At 53.1% G+C, this 19,179-nt stretch overlaps 8 protein-coding genes across 8 annotated transcripts; 1 reads left to right on the plus strand and 7 right to left on the minus strand.

The window, feature by feature from the left end:
• Positions 1 to 142: 142 nt before the first annotated feature.
• BDW74DRAFT_181231 (uncharacterized protein) lies at positions 143 to 592 on the minus strand (the record flags this gene model as incomplete). The annotated part of the gene is made up of 1 exon (XM_073729968.1): positions 143 to 592. The coding sequence occupies one exon, from the start codon at positions 590 to 592 to the stop codon at positions 143 to 145; it is 450 nt and encodes a 149-aa protein (XP_073580797.1).
• A 601-nt stretch (positions 593 to 1,193) lies between these two features.
• Positions 1,194 to 2,069, minus strand: BDW74DRAFT_181232 (uncharacterized protein; the record flags this gene model as incomplete). The annotated part of the gene is made up of 1 exon (XM_073729969.1): positions 1,194 to 2,069. The coding sequence occupies one exon, from the start codon at positions 2,067 to 2,069 to the stop codon at positions 1,194 to 1,196; it is 876 nt and encodes a 291-aa protein (XP_073580798.1).
• Positions 2,070 to 4,023: 1,954 nt separating this feature from the next.
• On the minus strand, positions 4,024 to 6,321 carry BDW74DRAFT_187047 (putative Melibiase subfamily; the record flags this gene model as incomplete). The annotated part of the gene is made up of 3 exons (XM_073731392.1): positions 4,236 to 6,321; positions 4,110 to 4,202; positions 4,024 to 4,070 (listed from the first exon to the last, which is right to left on the minus strand). The coding sequence occupies exons 1-3, from the start codon at positions 6,157 to 6,159 to the stop codon at positions 4,024 to 4,026; spliced, it is 2,064 nt and encodes a 687-aa protein (XP_073580799.1). The 5' UTR covers positions 6,160 to 6,321.
• Positions 6,322 to 6,341: 20 nt separating this feature from the next.
• BDW74DRAFT_158983 (NAD-dependent epimerase/dehydratase family protein) lies at positions 6,342 to 7,855 on the minus strand. The gene has a single exon (XM_073725404.1). The coding sequence runs from the start codon at positions 7,196 to 7,198 to the stop codon at positions 6,533 to 6,535; it is 666 nt and encodes a 221-aa protein (XP_073580800.1). The 5' UTR covers positions 7,199 to 7,855; the 3' UTR covers positions 6,342 to 6,532.
• A 1,044-nt stretch (positions 7,856 to 8,899) lies between these two features.
• On the plus strand, positions 8,900 to 10,232 carry BDW74DRAFT_181236 (uncharacterized protein; the record flags this gene model as incomplete). The annotated part of the gene is made up of 5 exons (XM_073729970.1): positions 8,900 to 8,959; positions 9,019 to 9,072; positions 9,128 to 9,419; positions 9,481 to 9,623; positions 9,690 to 10,232. 5 exons carry the CDS (start codon positions 8,900 to 8,902, stop codon positions 10,230 to 10,232), a joined length of 1,092 nt encoding a protein of 363 aa, XP_073580801.1.
• Positions 10,233 to 12,316: 2,084 nt separating this feature from the next.
• BDW74DRAFT_187051 (uncharacterized protein) lies at positions 12,317 to 13,947 on the minus strand (the record flags this gene model as incomplete). Its single annotated transcript, XM_073731393.1, has 2 exons — positions 12,317 to 13,605; positions 13,923 to 13,947. 2 exons carry the CDS (start codon positions 13,945 to 13,947, stop codon positions 12,317 to 12,319), a joined length of 1,314 nt encoding a protein of 437 aa, XP_073580802.1.
• A 1,688-nt stretch (positions 13,948 to 15,635) lies between these two features.
• Positions 15,636 to 16,576, minus strand: BDW74DRAFT_181238 (spherulation-specific family 4 protein; the record flags this gene model as incomplete). Its single annotated transcript, XM_073729971.1, has 3 exons — positions 15,636 to 15,947; positions 16,005 to 16,368; positions 16,494 to 16,576. The coding sequence occupies 3 exons, from the start codon at positions 16,574 to 16,576 to the stop codon at positions 15,636 to 15,638; spliced, it is 759 nt and encodes a 252-aa protein (XP_073580803.1).
• Positions 16,577 to 16,782: 206 nt separating this feature from the next.
• Positions 16,783 to 18,852, minus strand: BDW74DRAFT_158987 (spherulation-specific family 4 protein). Its single transcript, XM_073725405.1, has 3 exons — positions 18,238 to 18,852; positions 17,776 to 18,127; positions 16,783 to 17,426 (listed from the first exon to the last, which is right to left on the minus strand). Exons 1-3 carry the CDS (start codon positions 18,492 to 18,494, stop codon positions 17,106 to 17,108), a joined length of 930 nt encoding a protein of 309 aa, XP_073580804.1. The 5' UTR covers positions 18,495 to 18,852; the 3' UTR covers positions 16,783 to 17,105.
• Positions 18,853 to 19,179: the final 327 nt, after the last annotated feature.

Here is a 19,179-nt window from a genome sequence, read left to right on the forward strand (position 1 = left end):
TATCGTATGGGTTTATGTTGTGATAAAGTACAATATAACCATGTTTATAGCTAAATTGATCTACAACAAAAGGGCCCATGAGAAGAGAAGGCTTCGGGAATCTTGAATGATGGCTTATCTAAATACCCCAAGTAAAACGACCTCACTTCGTAACATCAATATACCTCATACTCCCCTCCCCAAACTCCACAACAGGCCTAACCCGATCAACATCCTCCACACGAAGAATTCCCTTATCAGCACATAGATAAAGCCAGCGAAAGACAAAGAACTGGCTCTCCCGCGCCCTGGTGCAGTCAAAGTAGAGTGTCAAGTTGTCAAGATCTTTGGCAGAGACATGGCCGATGAATTGCTTGTTGTACAAGTTCTCGCAGTAGGCGTGGTCTTCTGAGCGAGGGTTTATCGATCGATTGCCGTGCTTCCACACGCCGTCTCTAGCGGGGCCACGGTACTCGTAGGATGTGCTGAACCATTCGCACATTCGCCCGTTGTTTTTGTGCAGGATGACGACGTATCGCTGAAGTTCGAAAGCGTGCTTGTAGTTATCTATGCCGATCCAGAGGGTGTAGTCGTTTGGTCTGCGTCGAGACATGGTGGTTTCTGGGTTTGTAGAGATAGGTAGGGATGTGGGTGTTGATATGTTGGTTAAGGACAACGTGCAGGTAGATTGAGTGGTTCGGGGCTGTTGTTCTAGATCTTGGTAGATGGGGGTTGGTAAGTGCTTCCAACAGCTGGGGCGGGCTGGGGGCAAAGATCCACTTATAGCGTTTGGATTTGGCACTGGAACAATGGATTGGTAATAGGGGTGAAAGCACCAAGGTTCAAAGCGCCTTGTCTGTCTTTATTGGGCTTTGCTCTACTTGGCCATTCACGTCGCCTCTTTACAGGTGACTTTCTTTCACCAGTCTGCGACAGTGGGTCAATCAAAGCCCCCCAGAAGAATGCCTTCTAGACATAGGCAAGGTTTTGGGTTGGTCTTAATTTATCACACTCTTGGGCTTCTTAGCCTTAAATGAAGTGTGCTATAGAAGAATATAGTGTGTGATCATTCAACCATAGATGTAGACAACTAGAGTATAGCAATAGATCATGATCTATTTCTAACAAAATCCAGACAATAAACACCAAATGATATGGATATTATGAAGTTATATAGTCAACCTAACAAGCATGCAGCATACCAGCCTACCCTATTAATCTGAATCATACTTCCCCGCCAACTCATCCAACAACCCCAAAATCGACGCCTCCAGAATGCACTCCTTCCGAATACACTTCTCCAGACACTCACTGATAAACTCAATACTGGGTTTCCTCTCCTGATACTTAATGCTCGCAAACACCTGCTCAAAGACCCTCAGATCCTTGAACGGAATTGTACCCAGTCTCCTTTTATCATGCAGCGCATCGCACAATTTATGAGTCCACGGCGTCCGCGTCCGAGTCAAACACTTCCCGTGATAATTCCTGCACCCAAACTCCCACCACTTCTTCGTTGCGCCGAGCGCATACCAGCGGCATTGCTTCTTGGCCAGGTCGTGCACGATAATCATCCAGTAGGGGTCCTCCTGATCCTCATCTTGCGGGTCGCCGATGGCCGCGATGCCGATGTCGTAGTCGAAGGCGTCGTGGTAGTAGTCATCCGGCTGGCCTGAGACGCGCACCCAGTCGGGCTTCGGTTGAAATTCTGGTTCGGGGTGTAGGGGGTCGATGTGGGTGAGCATCGTGTCGTCGGTGTGTGCGGTGATCACGCTGCAGGCTGTTTTGTTGGCGCCGGGGGGCACGGCGAAGAGGTCTTCAGGGTGCAGAGGGCTTGCGTAGTTGAGCATCGTGTCGTCCGTTGATGCGGATATGTCGCGCAGGGCTGTGATGTTGGCTCCTGGGGGTACGGTGGGGAAGGTTCGGGAGTTGGTCATGATGTCTTTTGTGTGGTCGGAGATCATGCTATCGCTTGCAGGTGTGAGACTGGGTTCGCGGGACATGGGGACGGCTTTCTCTAGGCTGGTTATGGTGTTGTCCGGCTCCAGGAACCTCACCTTCTTTTTTATGAGGTTTCTCGCGCAGGACATTGGGGCGGTTGTTTGTAGGTTGGTTATATGAGTATATTGGGGGATACCAGTGATGAGACCGCAGTAGGGTCGGTCTGTTGTAGTAGCTTCAAACTCGGTCAAAGCCAGCGATACACGAGAAAGAAAGCAACTGTTGCAAAGGAGGTCAGATCGGTCCAACTTATACTTCACTCGGCGTCTCTCTATTCTGAACGTCCCCATTTTCTTGGATGAACCAAGACGATGGATGCCTAGAACTATCAAAGAGAAAGAAAGCCGTTGTGCTTTTTTGTCTGGACTCTCTTTGAGGCAAGTATGTGCCACGGCGAGGAGAAAGACCATGCTGAATAAAGGCCTTTGAGGCTTCAAGATCTGCGAGGTAAAGACCTAGCATTGATGTATGTCTTTATGCGTCTTTTGCCTTCACTACCTCAGGTAAACCCTGTCGAAAAAAGACTAACCTTAGAAGGCCTGGTGGGGCAACAGAATACCTTTGGGCTTGACTACATCAAGAGCACTACTTTGTTCCTGCCGGGCACATTGGCCTTGTTGCTGGTGGTGTTCATGGCTCAAATAAGACCTTGATCATTAAAAAGCTTATCATTCAGGCCAAAGTCCCTCTCGCCTGCGACAATCGAAGTACTCTGCTCGACAGTTGCATCTAGGGTATAACCTAGTGTATCAAAGTATTCCTTGGAGAAACCTACATCCTGCAAACCCTACAACGTCATAATGCTCCTATCCAACACCCAAGAACTAACATTTTTTATATATATCTAATATATCAAAGGCATAACGCGTCTTTGCTCATATGAAGACACAAAAAAACAAAACCAAACTAAGGCTCAACCCTCACCTGCCCAAACCGAATCACCAACTCCATCATAACATCCCTAACATCCTCCCCAAACATGTCCGTCTCGCGGGTACACTGCGCCACAACCTCCGTAATAAAACTCAGCGAGGTAACATCCCGCCCGCGATCCCCATCATACCACTTCTCATACGCAACCCTATCAAAGTACTGCATGTCATTCGCCGACAGCGTCGCAATATACCTCTTCTGATAAAGCCGCTGACACTCATCATGCCCGCAACCCGACAACTCCTTTCGATTGCGCAGCATGGTCTTGGCCTTGAAGAACGACATCCCCAGCCACTCAAAGCTCGACTGGCCCAGGAACAGCCACGTGCAGAGCTGCGTCGTGTCGAGCGGGTGCACGACGATCACCCACTGCTGGTCTTTGCTTTTCCGCTTGATGTGCACGGGGCACTGCACGGTGTCGATCCCGATGTGGCAGTCGGATATCCATTTCACGGCGGGGGCGGATTTGGGTGTGTTGTCTGGGTTGGCGTTTGGGCCCGCCCAGTCGCCCATGGGGTGGCGGTCCAGGTCTGGGCTTGGTGGTGGGGCCCGTGTCAGGCAGGGGCAGGTGTGGTCGTCTCGTGCCGTTGAGATCGGCTTGAAGACGGCTTTTGGACAGAGGCCGGCTGCGCCGTGGACGGTGACTGTCTTGCCGGAGTGGGTGATGTGTGGGCCGTGGCCGTTGGGGGCGATGGTTGTTTTAGTGCCGGACCGGGTGATTTTGGGCTCGGGGGGTTGAGGCTTGGAGTCGGGCATTTTGGCGGGTTATAGTGGTATACGCAGGTGGGTGGTGCTCTTTGGGTATTGGTGGCTAACTTGTATAGTAGCCCTGGAAGGGATCTTCCAGGACACGAGGACTTGTACCTACGGGACGCAATGCTGGCATAACAGAAGATGGGATAGAGGCTTTATTTATGCCATTCGATATAATCTGCCGGTTGAATTATATTGGTGTTGTTCGAAATGTCTCACTGCTTGCATATGGAACAGCACAATCCAAACAATAAAGAGAGCAAGCCAGGAAGAACCGCTTTGTCAAGTTCTTGTTCTCACCAGACTCTTTCTTTCTCTTTGTTGGCTTTGATGTTTCATTCATCACTGGCCGCAGCCTCACAGAACCGTCAAGCAGAATAGCCGTGCACAAAGAGTCGCAGGGACTTTGACCCTGAGAATCCCCTCCACGGCAACCCACTCACTCTCGATCCCGAACGCCTTTGGATAGAGCAGTTCAACCCTAACATCACGCCCCTTGAATCCAGACACCGGCAAGTGTACACTCTCCTCACCCCCTCTCCTCCAAACAGCCACATAAACCCTCTCACCCCCCTTAACCCTCATCCCCAGCGCCAGCCAACTATCATGCCAGCCCGGCAAACCGAGCGGCCAAAACGGCAGTGCCGTTGGCAAGTCCGCCCGGATAGCCCTATAAACATTCATCCCCTCCCTAACAATTCCAAACTGGCGCGGACTGAGCAAATCCAACCTCCCACTAAGATGCACCCGTCCCAGCAACGCATTCACAACACAAAGCGCATTGGTCTCATCATCCCATTCAGCCTGCGGGTAAACCCAGACAGCAGCTTGCTCCGGCGTAACGGCCGTTGGAAGCGCAGCCGAAATAGCAGCGTATTTATCCGTGTCCTGCTGGTCGCTGGTACTTTGAATGGAGTGCGTCGCAAGCATAGCGTAGTCCATGCGCTGTGCGCCGGAGGAGCAGTTCTCTATCACTAATTCCGGAAATCTATCGAAGAGCTCGTTTACCCAGACTAGATACGCGCCGTTATGTTCGAGTTGTGCGGACCCAGGGGATGAAGTGGAAATGTCAGTCCCCTGCACGACGTCAATGTTGTAGTCGAATTTGAAGTACCCGACGCCGTACTCCATGACAAGGCGCTCTATTACAGCGTGCATGTGCTTTCGCACTGCTGGATGCCGGTAGTCAAGCTGGTACCGGCCCTTCTCGACGACGCGGTGGCCGTTTCGCTGGAAGAAGGCTTCGGCTTGGAGTTCGGATGCAACGATGCTCCGGACGCCGATGACCTCGGGTTCGATCCAGAGGCCTGGGATGAGACCTTTTTCTCGGAGCTTGGAGAGGAGGATCTTGAAGCCGCTGGGGAAGCGCTTGCGAGATGGCTCCCATTCCCCGACATCGTCCCACCACCCGGCGTCATCGGCGTACCAGCCGCAGTCGATGACGAAGTACTCCGCGCCTGCTTTGACGACGGGGTCGATGAGGGCTAGGATTTTGTCCTCGGTTGGATCGCCCATAAGGCAGTTCATGTAGTCGTTGAAGATTATGGGGAGGCGTTTGTTGTCTTCGTGCGCTCGTCGAATATAACGTCGATATGTCGTTAACGCGCCAAACGCACACTCGTAGTCATCATAAACATGCACAAGCGCCACAGGTACAGTAGTGAACTCTCCACCTGGCTCTAGAGCCAGGCTCCAGTCATGGTCAGCCTCAATCGGCCCGCCCGCCGCAAGGTAGACGCTGTCTTTCCAATCTCCGACTTCCCACCGCCAGGATCCGTTATTCTCAACCTGCCAAAGCCACGTCTCGGCATTGTCCTGGCGCTTGAGGAGACCCATGGGGAGGTGTCCCTCCGTCGAGAATGTCCCACGATTTGAAATCGCGTACCGCGCCAGCGAGGCGAAGTGGTTCTCTGGCCGACCGTAGACGCCGTAGTCGTCCAGGCCGATGGAAGGCAGGGAGTGCTCAATCCACTGTGCTTCGCGGAACCAGGAGTTTGTCGCCACGGAGAGGGTGTAGTCGTCCCACCATTCTTTTGAGCCCGCTGTGAGACCGCCGAGGACGAGGGGGGTCATTTGCGTGACGGTCACGGCTTCATTCCCATTGTTGCGGAGTGTGGCGGATGCGCGGAGGGTTGGGGTTGAGTTGTAGAGTGCTAGATGCGAGATCACGGTAATCTTGTCTTCTGGGCTTGAGAGCGTCACGTCTAGAATCCTCAATTCTTCATTGCCGTGAATATCGTGCGATTTGTAGCGTAGCCGGGATCCGATGTAGCTTCCCACCAGACTTTTGGAGGATTTATGCTTCTGTGTCGCTCCACCGACGAGTCGGATTTCTACTAGGGGAGCGCGATGACTGTCGAAGTACTTGGAGACCGGTTGTCGAGGAGTGCTTCCGGTTGGAATGACCTGGTCGAGATACGCTGCGCCGTCTTCATCGATGAAGATTGTGAGCTCGAGGGAGGAACTCTTGACAGTAATGCTCTGAGGGCTCATACTGCTCGATGTTCGATCGTCAGGATGTCAGGACATTGCCATTGGGACAGATCCTTGGGCGATTCATGCCAACATAAGTATCCATCCCAAGCAGCATACCCCGCCTGTCCTTGGACACTGACGTATAGCACAAACAAAGCCGTCGAGTTTGGGACCCTGCCGTTGGTTCATGAAAATAGGCTGAATAGAATAGCCAGAACCCCGCACCTGCGTTTCTGGGAGTCATCCTTGGTGTACGGCGGTAGACTCGAGAATTAGCCCAAGGCCGATCTCCACGGCTCGGATCCCCCATTCCTGATGTTGGAAAGCTATAGCTCGGCGTTAATCGCAATATGATGGCCAGTGCGTCGAATAGTCCATTAAGGTAGACTGCCTATACAGATTCGTAACTGAAATACTTGGTCCAAGGATGCTCCTCTCTGAATCCTAACAAATCCTTGACCTTCCTGTTTGTTAACGGGGCCTCCCTGTGCCCCATCTCTCTCGTAAACTGCACCCCCGGCGCATTCCTCTTGAGAAATGTCTCAGCCGTCTCTCCTGCCTCAAGACGAACCGTGATCTCATCATTCGTCGCATTGAACACCTGGAACCCAAGCCCGTCCTTCTTTATCGCAAGATGACACATCTCCGCAAAATCCCTGGAGTCCGTATAGCTCCACCCAACAGCCTTCATCTTCGCCCGATCAGCGATCCAATCGCGAAAACACTCCTCGTACTCGTCCTCATCAATCACAGCCGCAAGACGGAAGATGTAGAGGTCCACGCTATGCTGGACGTGGTTATACCGCCTCGCAAACCCCCTCGCCGTCTTCTCAACGCACACTTTCGAAATCGCATACGTATCCATCGGGCTCGTGTCGACTTCCTCATCGACCGGGAACGAAGGGAAGGGTACATCTCCCTCCCCATACGGCTGCGCATAAACGCACACCGTGCTCGCGACCAGAATCTTCTTTATACCTAGCCGACAAGCCGCCTCGATGACATTATAGCTCGACGTCGTATTCACGCGGTAGGTCTCGACGTCCGGCACGATCATGTTCCGCGGATACCCGGCGAGGTGAATAACGGCGTCGGGGCGTTCGTTCAGCGGTTCTTTCGCGGGGTCGAATGGGCAAGCGGGCGTGAAGCGCGATGTCAAGGCGGAGTAGACTTGCCCGGCGTCTGTGAGGTCGACGCGGATGGTGTGGACGCGGCCTTGGGAGATGGCAGAAGGGAGAGGCGCGATGTCGAGGTTTAGCAGGGTGTGGCCGTGGGTGAGGAGCCGCCGGTGATGATTATTCTGGCCATAGTGTCGAGATCAGGTTGGACGACTCGAAGAGGACTAAGTGCAGGAAGATCCGGCGGAGATGATAAGAGAGTTGAGTGCTCGGTGGTAAGTAAAAGTTAGCTACCCCTCACGCAGCCGGTCGGGGTTGAACCGACCTCGGCCGGAGAGGAACAAATCCATCGTGGGCGCTTAAACATTCCAACTGAGGAAATTGAGTTTATCAGCGCCGTTCTCCCTCACAGTGGGTATTTGACGTCAGGCCGATCGCGAAGTCGGTCGGGGTTCCCCCGAGATCAAGCTGCAGGCGCGAGCTTTCGGTGTATGGGTTTAAGTATGGTCGACGGCATCGCGTCCACAGGACAGCCGGGCTGGCCGTATAATCAGCCATTTCAACACAAAATCAGATTCCGGCTACGCAGAGTTATGATGAAGGGAGCCGGCATTGTCGCGGGTGGAGTACGATGGACTGACTGGGGCGCGGGGAGAGCAAATATTCTGGGGAAAGAAAGGAGAGAATCGAAAGCCACGTGACCGGTTGCTGTGGTGAGATCACAAATACAACAATCTGGAATACATTGTTGATTTTACAGCTCGTACAGGCAGCTTCTGCTGTTGAGAGCAGAAGGTCACGGATATTGATACTGATGCTGGATCTTTTCTAGAGTTTGTACTGTATAAGCTAAACATGTTTCCATGCAACAATATATATTTTGACAAGGATGAGGATACCCATTAGTTTAGTACAAATATCCAATCCAGCAATGCCGCCGAGACAATTCCCGTAACAGAATAACTCGGGATTTTTTACCCTAGGGACATTAAGGGCAGCACTTCCTAAAAGAAGCTAAAACGAGGGGTGTTTCTAGAGCCCTGAGTCTATCAACCAACAGTGTCTGCAGTTTTCCGAGTTCGCACACATAGCAGAGGGATGGTCCTCCAGGATAACCTGGAGAGCACATACCCGTCATTAGCCACATAAGACGTTTATATCATGTGGTTGGGCTGATAAGTTAGCAGCAGCAGCAAAATATGACCTGTCTTGATTGCTGTTGGCGGGACATTGTCGCTGCATGTACAATTAGCGCTCTGTCTCCGCGACTGCCTTGTAGGCCATTATCTAGACCGGACAGTGACCTGCTCCCCAGGCTGACTAGTTCCCGTAAAAACCCAACGAACAGCGCAAATTCGCACTTTTCTTTCAACTGTCAACAACACATCGAGCCCACTAAGCTCGAATCTCATACTCTGGGCAAGGCCCTTCTCTAGCTCGGACAACGAGCTCAGACGCCGGCACTGCCGACGGAAAAGAAATTCAAGATGGCGGTCGACCTGGCCGGAATTCGCGGGCCTCCTGACGCAGGAGGAGGAGAGGCTGGAGAAGATGAAGACGCTTCCTGAGGAAATCGCAAAGCAAAGCTCGGAGCACCGCATTGTTGCGATGGATCTTGAACGGGAGCGGCGCGTGGCGCTATGACTCAAGGAGAGACGGAGGGCGCAAAGCGCGAGTTGGACGAGTTGAAGGAGTTGATTGTGAGTATTTCGAGCTCTAGTGGGATGAGGTCGGGTGGTGGGCTGACTGACCATTGCAGAACCGCAACTCTTTCGTCTTGGTTCTCATCGACGCGGATGCCGATGGGTATATCGTGAGTGGCCCATTACTGTCAAATCTGGTAGCAAACGTTAAGCTGACGGGAGCAGTTCAAAGACAAGTACTATGCGGACATTGACGGAGGCCTGAGGGCTGCTCTGGATCTCCGCACTGCTGTCCAGAAATATATGAAGAAGGCGCAGCCGGAGTTGGCTGGCTTGCCCATCGTGGTCAAGGCATTCGCCAACTATGACGGGTTGTCTCAGCTCTTGGTCCGGATGAAGCTGTTCAAGAGCCTCTTGTGGTTGAACAACTCTGCGAAAAGTTTCTCGCAAGCATTCGACACCTGCGACTTTGTTGTTGTTGGGGCGGGCAAAGACCGTGCTGACGAGAAGATCAAAGGTAAGCTCCAGCGCTACAAATGGCCCTGTGCTGGGTAGTAGAAGTTAATTGGATTGGAAAGGCGTCTTCAAGCAATTTATCACCAACCCTACCTGCCGTCATGTCATATTTGGAGCATGCCATGACAACGGGTATGTCCGGCTGCTAGAGAAGTATCAGCAGGGTGCTGTTGTCGACAAGGTGACGCTTCTCTACCCGTTCGAGGTGCGCAAAGAGTTCGACGGGCTCGGATTCCGCTCCACGAAGATGGGATCACTCTTCTGATCCAAGCCGTTCGGCAAACCGCCGGCTTCGACAACGGGCGCGGGCACAGGGGGTGCTCAGAGCCCGGCTGAAGCGAGCTGGGCAGCTCGAGTGCAGAGCAAACCAACCTCCGACAATCAGTTAAAAGCGCAGGCTAACGAGGTGGCACTCCAGGTCTACAGGGAGATGGCAGGGTACGGGATTTCCTTGAATGAGGGAAGTCATCGAGTTGACCTCCCTCTCCCTGGTCTTTACCCGCATCTTGTAGAGATGTGGAACCGCAACACGAAGAACGGGAAAATCAGATACTGTTACCGGCACCATCTGCTGCCTGAGGGGTGCAAGGAGGGCCGATGCACTTTCACGCACGGGTCCATGGTTGTGGGGGAATTGATTGTCTTCATGCATGAAGCAAGACAGGAGTTTTGTCGAGCAAAGGGCAAGTGTCAGGACCAGTATTGCTACTACGGTCATCACTGTTCTTGCAGCATGAAAGACTCGAAGTGCAAGTTCCCGCCAACTATGCACAATGTTGATTTGGAGATTGCCTCCCTTGAGCCATTTGCATAGGGAACTTGTATGCGGCGGGGTCGCCGTTGGGAAACAGCAGCAGTAGAAGCCTGGAGGCTCTCTGCGCCAGTCTGTTTTAAAGAGACCAAAGAGGTCGGACTTCGAGTTCTGCGGTGTCTCTGTCAATCACGTTCATCGAGGTGGCTAGATATAGTGAACTCCATCCGAAAGGCTTCGCCAGGGTGACGGAGCCTAGATAGGAGCCCATCCAAGAGCTGTCTGCTTTCGTTAGTCACTCGTTCCTGATAATAACTAGTAACGTATCCAGCTCATCGGTCATCTTTGTAGCAATGTACCTACCTACCCGATTCCTAGGTACCTTTGATCAAAGCCTATCATGCATGAGCAGTAGATTCTAGGTCAAGTCCCATCTGTTGAGTCGGAGTACACGGGTTTGGATGTTGCGACAGGTTCCTGGCCAGAAATCCTTTTAGAAGTTACGTCCGGATGCGCTCGCCACGCAAGGGCACCGAGCCTTAGTGGTTGCTCCTCTTGCACTTTTCCATCGCGAACTGCCCGACAATGAGGAAAGTGCGCCATGGAACAACAAACCTTCCAAAGTTCGCCAAACGAAACCGATCTCTACTCCTTGACTACCGGCAAGCTATCGGTGTCTACAACTTATATGCATCAACAGTGAACGTCTGATCACCAGGATATTACATATCCATATGGCTTTCAACAAGAGTCATTTTAATGCTACTATACCACGACACACAATGGGTTCTATATGGTCTTAAGCAGAGAGTCATCACAAACCGCTTCTGGCATCAACCGTGCATACCTACCTAGGTATGTACTGCTTTAGCGGCACACCGTCTTCCATTATACTCGTTCCGTTTCTCCCCTACCTACCATACCTAGGTAACAACCCCATCCCAACAAAAGTCCCTGTTTCAAGATATTCCCCGAGCCCAATGCACCCCCACCACCAAAGCCAATAACAACGTTATCACCACCAGTTCGTCCCCATGTCCATCCCGTCCCAAGCAGCCAGAATCCCAATCAACCAGCCACATCGGAATCTCCGTCACCGTCCCCGGGCACAGCGTACAGCGTACGGCGTACGGCAACGCAGATCCCACCCGTTCTCAATTGGACCGCTCCATAATCCCGAAAAAGGTCTACCTTACGGAGCACGGTGCGGCGTTGTCTGAGTCTGACAGGGGCAAACGATCAAATCTCCGGTGGCCGAGTGAGATGCGCGGGATGCGCCGTGTAACAATAAGCTCAACGTAAGCGGGGACGGGAGCCAGATCTGCGTTCTCACTCGATCGGTGAGCCGATCCATGCGCGTTCACGGTTGTTTAAGGGGAACACGTTGCAATGCAGGCGGTGCTGACTACGGGTGCATATACGGAATATGCTATGTTGGCTGTGTTGCTGATGGTTTGCGGTGCGGTGAGAACGGGCGAGCTGTACAGCTCGGGCGACCTGGCGGTGGCGAGGGGGTTAAAATTGAGCCTGGAGATCAGGACAGCAAGATAAGGGAGGTTGGGTTGATGATGTCTTGTATATTTGCTTCTGCGGGTGGGGCTTGCCGGACATTGTGGTGTGCTGGCTGAGGCGTGGTGACGTTTCAGCTCGTATATTCAATCGGACTACATGTCTGTACGACCCGGGAAGATAGCACAGTTGGCGGTGGATACGGATACCACGCTTAGTATGATCTGCATAGTCTGACAATCGGTTGTTATGGCGCGGAGTAGATATCGAATGGTCACTGGTGTACATCAAGGGCAAACTATGCCCGGGGCTGAGGCTACAGTGGAGACTCTGATGGATTGGTACCGGTTCTTGTAGCCCGAGCCCTTTGATGCATGGACGTGGCAAGGCACAGAGTATACTCCGTCCGGCACGGCACTAGATCAACCAGCCTTCGAAGTGGCCGGTGAGTGCGAATGGTTCAGGTTGGAGTTGATATAACAGAGCTCGGCGTAAGGACGTGAACAATTCGAAAAGGCAGACCAACCGAAGGGTATCATACAAGGGCAGTAGAACATTGCGCTACTGAAGTTATGAACACGGAATTGGGCGACGGCGACGGCGCCCGTTTGAACCTTGAGTTTTCTGCATGGCTATGTCTAGTATCTAGGTAGAAGAAACTCTACACATCCCCCTTTCCTTTTAAGATACCCCCACGTATCAGCACAAGCCTCCCTCAACCCCCTTTCAGCCCTCCAGCCCAACTCCCTCTGAGCCCTATCCGGCACGGCAACGCAGACGCCCACATCCCCATCCCGCCTCCCAACAACCCTAACCGGAATAGATCGTCCACTGGCCGCCTCAAGCTCTTGCACAACCTCGTAAACAGAATGCCCAGTTCCAGTGCCGAGGTTAAAGGTCCCAAAGCCAAACACCTTTTTTGCTCGTGCCGCATCCAGTGCAGCTGTATGCCCACGCGCAAGATCCGTGACGTGTATGAAGTCGCGGATTGCGCTTCCGTCGGGCGATGGCCAGTCATCGCCGTAGATGTAGAGCTCTGATCTTTCCCTTGTAAGAGCTTTGATGGCTGCAGGGAAGAGATTTGATGCGGACTGTCGCGGGTTTTCGCCTAGTAGCCCCGAGGCATCGCAGCCGATAGGGTTGAAATAGCGGAGTGCGACGGCCGTCCATGATGAGTCCGACTTTGCTATATCTGATAGGATAGCTTCGGCCATATACTTTGTTCGGCCGTAGGGGTTCGTTATCCCCGTGCAACCTGGTTCGCTGTGAACTTCTGAGCCAGTGGTGGGATGGAGGTAAGTGGTGCGTTCATGGACGCAGTCTTCCTCGCGCAGACCGGCTGACGAGGATTCAGATAGCGTTCCGTAGACACTGGCAGATGAAGAGAAAATGAACGTGCGTATATCATGTTCTTCGAGTAAAGCCAGGAACTCGACGAGTCCTTGGACGTTGTTCTGGTAGTATTTCAGTGGGTGCTTGATACTATCAGCAACCTCTTTGTGCGCGGCGAAGTGGATGACACCAATGATATTCGATGTGCGGGATGTTGATGTGGTCGCAGTATGTCTCTCTAGTAAAATGTTCATTCCAATATCATCGCGATAGTCAATACAGCATAGTTCTGCCTTAGGACATGTCCCTTCTATATCAGGCTGAGCATAGTGAAGTTTCGCAGCCAGAAGGATGCACTCGAAGACTTCTCGATAGCTGTTGCTCAGGTTATCAACAATGATAATGTTGTACCCGGCCTTAAGCAGTTCGAGCGATGTATGGCTTCCGATAAAGCCGAGGCCACCGGTGACGAGGACATATTCGTCTCCATCTCCAGCCTCGCCGACAATACTGTGAGAGACAAGATCCTCGACAGACGACGAGGGTGTAAGGAGCTCTGGGCTGAACTGAGGCGAACTGCTACCCGTCGCAGTCCCTGGAGAATGAAAGCTGCTTGCAGAAGCTGGAAAGGCGGACATGGCTTCTGCTATCAATATCTCACGGAAGGCGCGGTCGGACGAACGCCTAGGGGGAAGCAGCGAAGGAGGGAAGAAGAGATAGACAGCACCGCGCGGCTGGGAGTTTGTGTCCCTTACCCGCTGCAAGGCAACCCCAACGTGGTGACAGGGTGCTGCTCCTGGCAAACCAGGTTCCATTGCATCATGTCCGTGGTCATCGGGGTCCAGAATGGTGACCCCCGACTAGACTACAAACTGGTCACCGGCGACCGCACGCATCGTGGTACGGACGTACTCCGTGCCTGACCCTCTGCGGCCATGATAGGCTACGTTGGTATACAGGGTTAGGTAAGGTAGGTAGCGTATTATCTACGCTGTGCGGACTGTCAGGCACACTTCAAGTTCCACACGGTACCTCGCTGGAGGAACCGCGCCGACCGAACGCCTTCTGACAAATATCTCCCAGCTCACCACGGCTTGCCTTAGCCCGGCCTGCCGAGCTGCATGGCTCATCGAGATCCTTATCGCCCATAATCGTGGCATGGCACGACACCGAATCGCCATAATACCCAAAAATGATAAACAAAGTCTAGTCTCAGCCTCGTCCTTCGGCTCTTGTCACAAATCTCGAACGACACTCATGCTAAGATGAATGGAAAAGATTGTCCAACGCTGTCGGCCATCCTGAAGGATAACCGGTATGCGGCTCGGCAGTTCTTGGTATCTGCGCGTCCCGGCCGGAGGGAGTACCTTGCTGCCTATCTATCTGCATGCACGATGACACGCCAGACACCGAGGCTCGAGCGGCGAGACATGGCGACTCCGAGCCCTAATTTTGGTGATGCTCCACTTAGGTACGGATACTTGGCTGGAGCAGAGCTATCTGGCACTGCACTGTCATGACTTGGCCCGGGCGGCTGAACTATACAGACTAACTGACTAACGTGGCATGACAAGTAGGCGAAGGAAATACAGATAGCAGTCATCATTCGTTACTTTCCAGATCTAGATTGATCTGACATTCTATACATCGCCCCGACAGCAGCACAATACCTTATCTTCGATTCTCCATGCATAAAGTTCTAATTCTATAGATCTCGGCTCCAACGGGTCGGCTATTCTTGCCCTCCATCAAAACAAAAAAGCCCAGGATCCGCGCTACGGCCGACTAAAGCCTGCTCGACGGCACCTCAAATGCTTGTTATCGCTGTGGATATTGTGGCTTTCATAGCTTTGTTCCTTCGTCGCTGGTGACGTACGCTCGATAACGTAGATTCGACTCCCAAGGTTGCGGCGCGTACTCGGCATTCCGTTGCATGTCGCGCAAAGTGAGATTTGGTTTACGGTTTCTGTGTGAGTTGGAGTACATACACGGAATACGAGAATCCGCCTTGGTGACCAGGATCCGAGGCATGCCTAGCCACCGGACCTCTTGGTGTCTCATAGTCGGCGAAATAGGGCCTTGGGATCTTGGTCGCTGGAAGCAGCACAATCTTCCACTTCCAGGGGTACCTTGCTAGCTTGTGCAAAGCAAGATTCTTCAGTTGGAGTACTACTGTAGTCTGTACACTAGCTTAATTATGTAGTCTACTCCGTAGAGCTAGAACTAGGGCTAGTCTAGGTGTCTAGGCACCAACGACAGCGTGCTCAACCCGAAACTCCTCGGCATCCAAAGCAAGATTTAATCCTAGCTGCCTGCGACAATTAATCAATCAATCGAGCGATATATGACTCCAACAGCAGCTCAATTAAACCCGGTAGCCAAGCCTTCGCCTCTCCCGTCACAACCACTCAATTTTCCACGGGCGCCACGTGTACATCGTTTCATCTGCTGTCTCCAGAGTTAGACTAGAGCAAAACAACCTTGAGCGAGAGCTGGTTCTGGACCTGTCACAACGGCACTGCATCGCCCAGCTTCCGGGTCCGAGTCTTCTTCGAAGTACTTCGTCACCTGACTCCATCACGCAATCAGCAGAAATCAAGCTGATCTAGTCTACCTAGTCCAAGTCTAACCATGCAGCGCCCTCACGAAAGGACCCCAAGCCTCCCCAAACCTCTCATAAAAATCCACCTGCACATCCGTAACAAAGATCCAGGCCGCGCGCGTCCGTAGTTCCGCTACTAGGCCCCGTAGCTCGTGCACCGGCACCCCGCTGAGCATGTACCCGGCGCGGTCGCGGTCGAAGGGGTGCGCTTCCAGCCAGGTCTGCACTTCGTCGCTGCGAAAGCGCGCGTACGACTCTTCGCAGGTGAAGATTAGGTCTGTTGTACTTGGGGGACAGAGGCGTTGGTCGGGGGGAGTGCCGGGGTTGTGCGCGACCTAATCATCTAATCAGAATGGTATGAATGATGGGGACGGGTAGATGAGTGGCCATACAAATCTCTCCCCTAATATACCCTCACGACTCTTGACATACCTCCCAATCTCAGCCAGATACATCGCCCGCTCAGACGAATGATGATTCGGCGTCTCATCGACGAAGATGCCCCGTACTGCTAGGCCCGTGCTCTCATAGTTCTCCGACCACGACGCATACCGGTCGATCTCGGCCAGAGCCTCGGGGAGGGCCTTGCGACAGTAGTCGATGCGGATGTAGCCGATGGCAATCACATTGCGATAGGCGTTGAGGCGGGGGAGTTGGCGCGCATAGCTTTCGTCGGGGGAGGGGTCGTTTGGTAACCCGGGACCGCTGTTTGGGTTGACTATGATGAGGAAGGTGAGGGTGGGATTTGTTTCGATTCTGGCCGTGCGGAACAACAAGGTTAGACTGGTTAGTTTGGATAGTGGCTGGAGTGAGGGTGGTTGGATTGGGTGGGTTGGGAATGGGACTGTTGAGGGTGGGCTGGTTCAAATGGCGAGACGCACGCTGCATAGAGAGGGCCCCAGGACTCGGTGGACAGGGGGTAGATGTAGAGCGGTACTACGACGGCGGATTTGGGGAGAGGCATCGTATTGTTACAATTGCAGTTAAAGCCAATGGTGTGGACGTAAACTCTCCGTGAGATCCGAGTCCGATGCAATTCGATGCGATTTAGTCGATTGCTGGGGTGGGCAGGGCAAGGCACCTTCAGTTGTGCGACCTTACAGCCTACGCAATGCTGAACCGGCCACGATACGATTTATAGCAGCCAGCTTACTGTAATCTGTACAGACATCTAACAGGAGAAATGTGTATCACGACAGTCAGACTCAAAGTTAGAGGTCAAAAACAGAGCAAGCCGGACCGGACTACTGCTCTAGGCAGGATTCTAGCGCTGACGGCGCCAAGTGCAGAGCAGGAAACTGGAAAACCCCCTTTAGACATGGAACCAGAAGGCTGGGCAGATAAGGTACAGGGAAACCTGGCCAATAGTTTGCTGTTACTAAACAACGCCGCGCGGTGCCAGCACTAGCAGTGATCTCCACCACGGAACTCTCCCGCCAGTCCAGGATCCATGGCTCGTGTTGAGCTCCAGCTAGTTGATTCATCACATCAGATCATGTCGGAACTGCATCACAAAACTCCTCCAACCGCCCATCAAAATGCTCATAGTACTGGCTCGTCCGCGTCGTCGCATAAAGATACGCCGCCTTGTGGCTGATCGTGTGCACGAACTTATCGAGCGTCTTGTTCGACATGTCCGGTAGAGAGTGGAAAATGTATGCCCAGGAATCACGGTCGGCGAACGAAGATGCGGCGTCCAGCTGGACCTCTTGGCTGTCCTCGTAGTGCGCGTACGACTGCTCGAATACGACGGTGATGTCGGTCGTGTTGAGGAGCAGTTGGTCGGCAGGGAGGACGCCTGGGTTGTGGATTATCTGACAGGTCGTTGTTAGCACCCGTTAGGTAAGTATGGTATGGTGGATGTTCCAGAGTGAGTCAAGAGGACTCAACAGCTCAACGTATGCATGGGCATGCAGGATGCAGAATCTGGACTGAGCTGGCTGATTGGTGCTATGGGTCCGGCCAAGGCACGATCGCTCTCTTCTCCACTGATCTTTCCTGAATCCACGGTTTCTCCGAGATGGAGACAGAGACGGAGCGATCGTCACTGCACAGAGTGGACCATAACGCCATAGCATATCCCGGCCAGACCATCGCAGCCCCCACGCAGTGCTGTGTTTGCTTTTTCTCGAGAAAAAAAACTCGGCAGGCTGGCAGACTCACCGTCTTCTCCCCATCCAACCCAGCCGCACTCTTCACAGCGGCATTGATTCCCTCCAGGTACGACACCGTCTCCGCCGCATACTGGTGCGGGCTCTCGTCGAAGAAAATCCCGCTCATCGCGAGATCGCTCGCGTTGTCTTTCCAGGACGAATACGTCGCGACGTCGGCAAGCACCTCGCTCACGTTCCGCTGCGCGTAGTTCGTCCGCACGTATCCGACTTTCTGGACGTTGGCGTAGCTGTCGAGCCGGCGGATTGCGCTTTGGTAGGAGGTATCTGGCGCGCTCCCATTCCCAGGGCCGGAGGAGGGGTTGATTACGATGAGGAAGGGGAGGTCGGGGTGTGAGGCGATCCTGCACACACATTCATTTAATTAGCAAGACCCTTACCCTTACTCTTGAAACAACATGTGTCGCAGGAAGTGCGGGGGTAGATAGATCAAGAAGAGTGGAAGGGGACATACGCATCATATAACGGTCCCCAGGTCGCGTTCGTCTCGGGGTATATGTACAGCGGGAAGATGACGCTGGCAGAGACGCCTTTGTCCCCCCCGCGGTTCGGCAGAATCAGGGCGCACGGCAGCACAATGGCCAGGATGATGATGAGCGCCGCTGCGACGCCGATGGTCACCCACCACCGCCGTCGGAGGTGGCATCTGCGCGACCCTGGGCCGGACCCTGCTGGGGTGGTGCGTTCGCGGGCGTGTTTGAGGGACTCCATGGGGGAAACGTGGATGACAGAATAGGAAATGGAGGGGGTTGAAAGAAGACAGTGGATTTGAAAAAGGTGGACCGGGGTCAGGGAGAAATAGAAGATCCAAGATCGAAGAGAAAGATTCTAGAATAATTTCAGTGTGTCTGTCTAAGACAGCACCGCTACAAGCGAAGCGACTGCGAGAAATGTCACATCAGACTGACCCCGACCGACCGAAATCAGCCTGCATCCAAAAACAGAACAGAGGACGGGCGCATTACAAAGCCAGACGAAGGAAGAAAGACTGGTGCGCTGGCTCTTGGTCTTCGGTCTCTTTTAGCTTGCATTCTCATCGATCGGTTCTGGGCACAATGCAACTAACCAGCCTAGTTAACTAACTCCACTCTCTAAGTCAACTAAGACTGACGTGACAAAGCCGTCTTATCGCCCGGTAAGCCCTAAGCCTAAGCCCATTCATTGCAAGGTACTTTGTACCTGATCCCGGCAGCCAAGTGAAACTTGCATTGACACTCATCGGTTGGTCGGCTCAGCCCCGGCCCTGACGACTAAACCAAAGTAAAGCGATCTATTTCGGTGGCCAGTGTCAGCTAATCGCTAATCTATCGGCATGCGCAAAATCACGATGGCCCGGCCGGCATGGTCATGGTCATGGTGCCAGGCCAGTCAGTAGTGCCAGTGTCCACTCTGGGTC

This window comes from Aspergillus multicolor (genome assembly GCF_047715735.1).
Source record: "Aspergillus multicolor strain CBS 133.54 unplaced genomic scaffold BDW74scaffold_26, whole genome shotgun sequence".
Taxonomy (NCBI): Eukaryota; Fungi; Ascomycota; class Eurotiomycetes; order Eurotiales; family Aspergillaceae; genus Aspergillus; species Aspergillus multicolor.

Excerpts from the sequence above, each read along its gene's own strand:
- BDW74DRAFT_158983 (XM_073725404.1), bottom strand. The coding sequence starts at position 7,198 with ATGATCGTGCCGGACGTCGAGACCTACCGCGTGAATACGACGTCGAGC.
- BDW74DRAFT_158987 (XM_073725405.1), bottom strand. The coding sequence starts at position 18,494 with ATGGAGTCCCTCAAACACGCCCGCGAACGCACCACCCCAGCAGGGTCC. Across the intron at positions 18,128-18,237 it reads TGGGGACCGTTATATGATGC|GATCGCCTCACACCCCGACC; the intron begins GTATGTCCCCTT and ends ATGTGTGTGCAG. Across the intron at positions 17,427-17,775 it reads GGTTGGATGGGGAGAAGACG|ATAATCCACAACCCAGGCGT; the intron begins GTGAGTCTGCCA and ends ACGACCTGTCAG.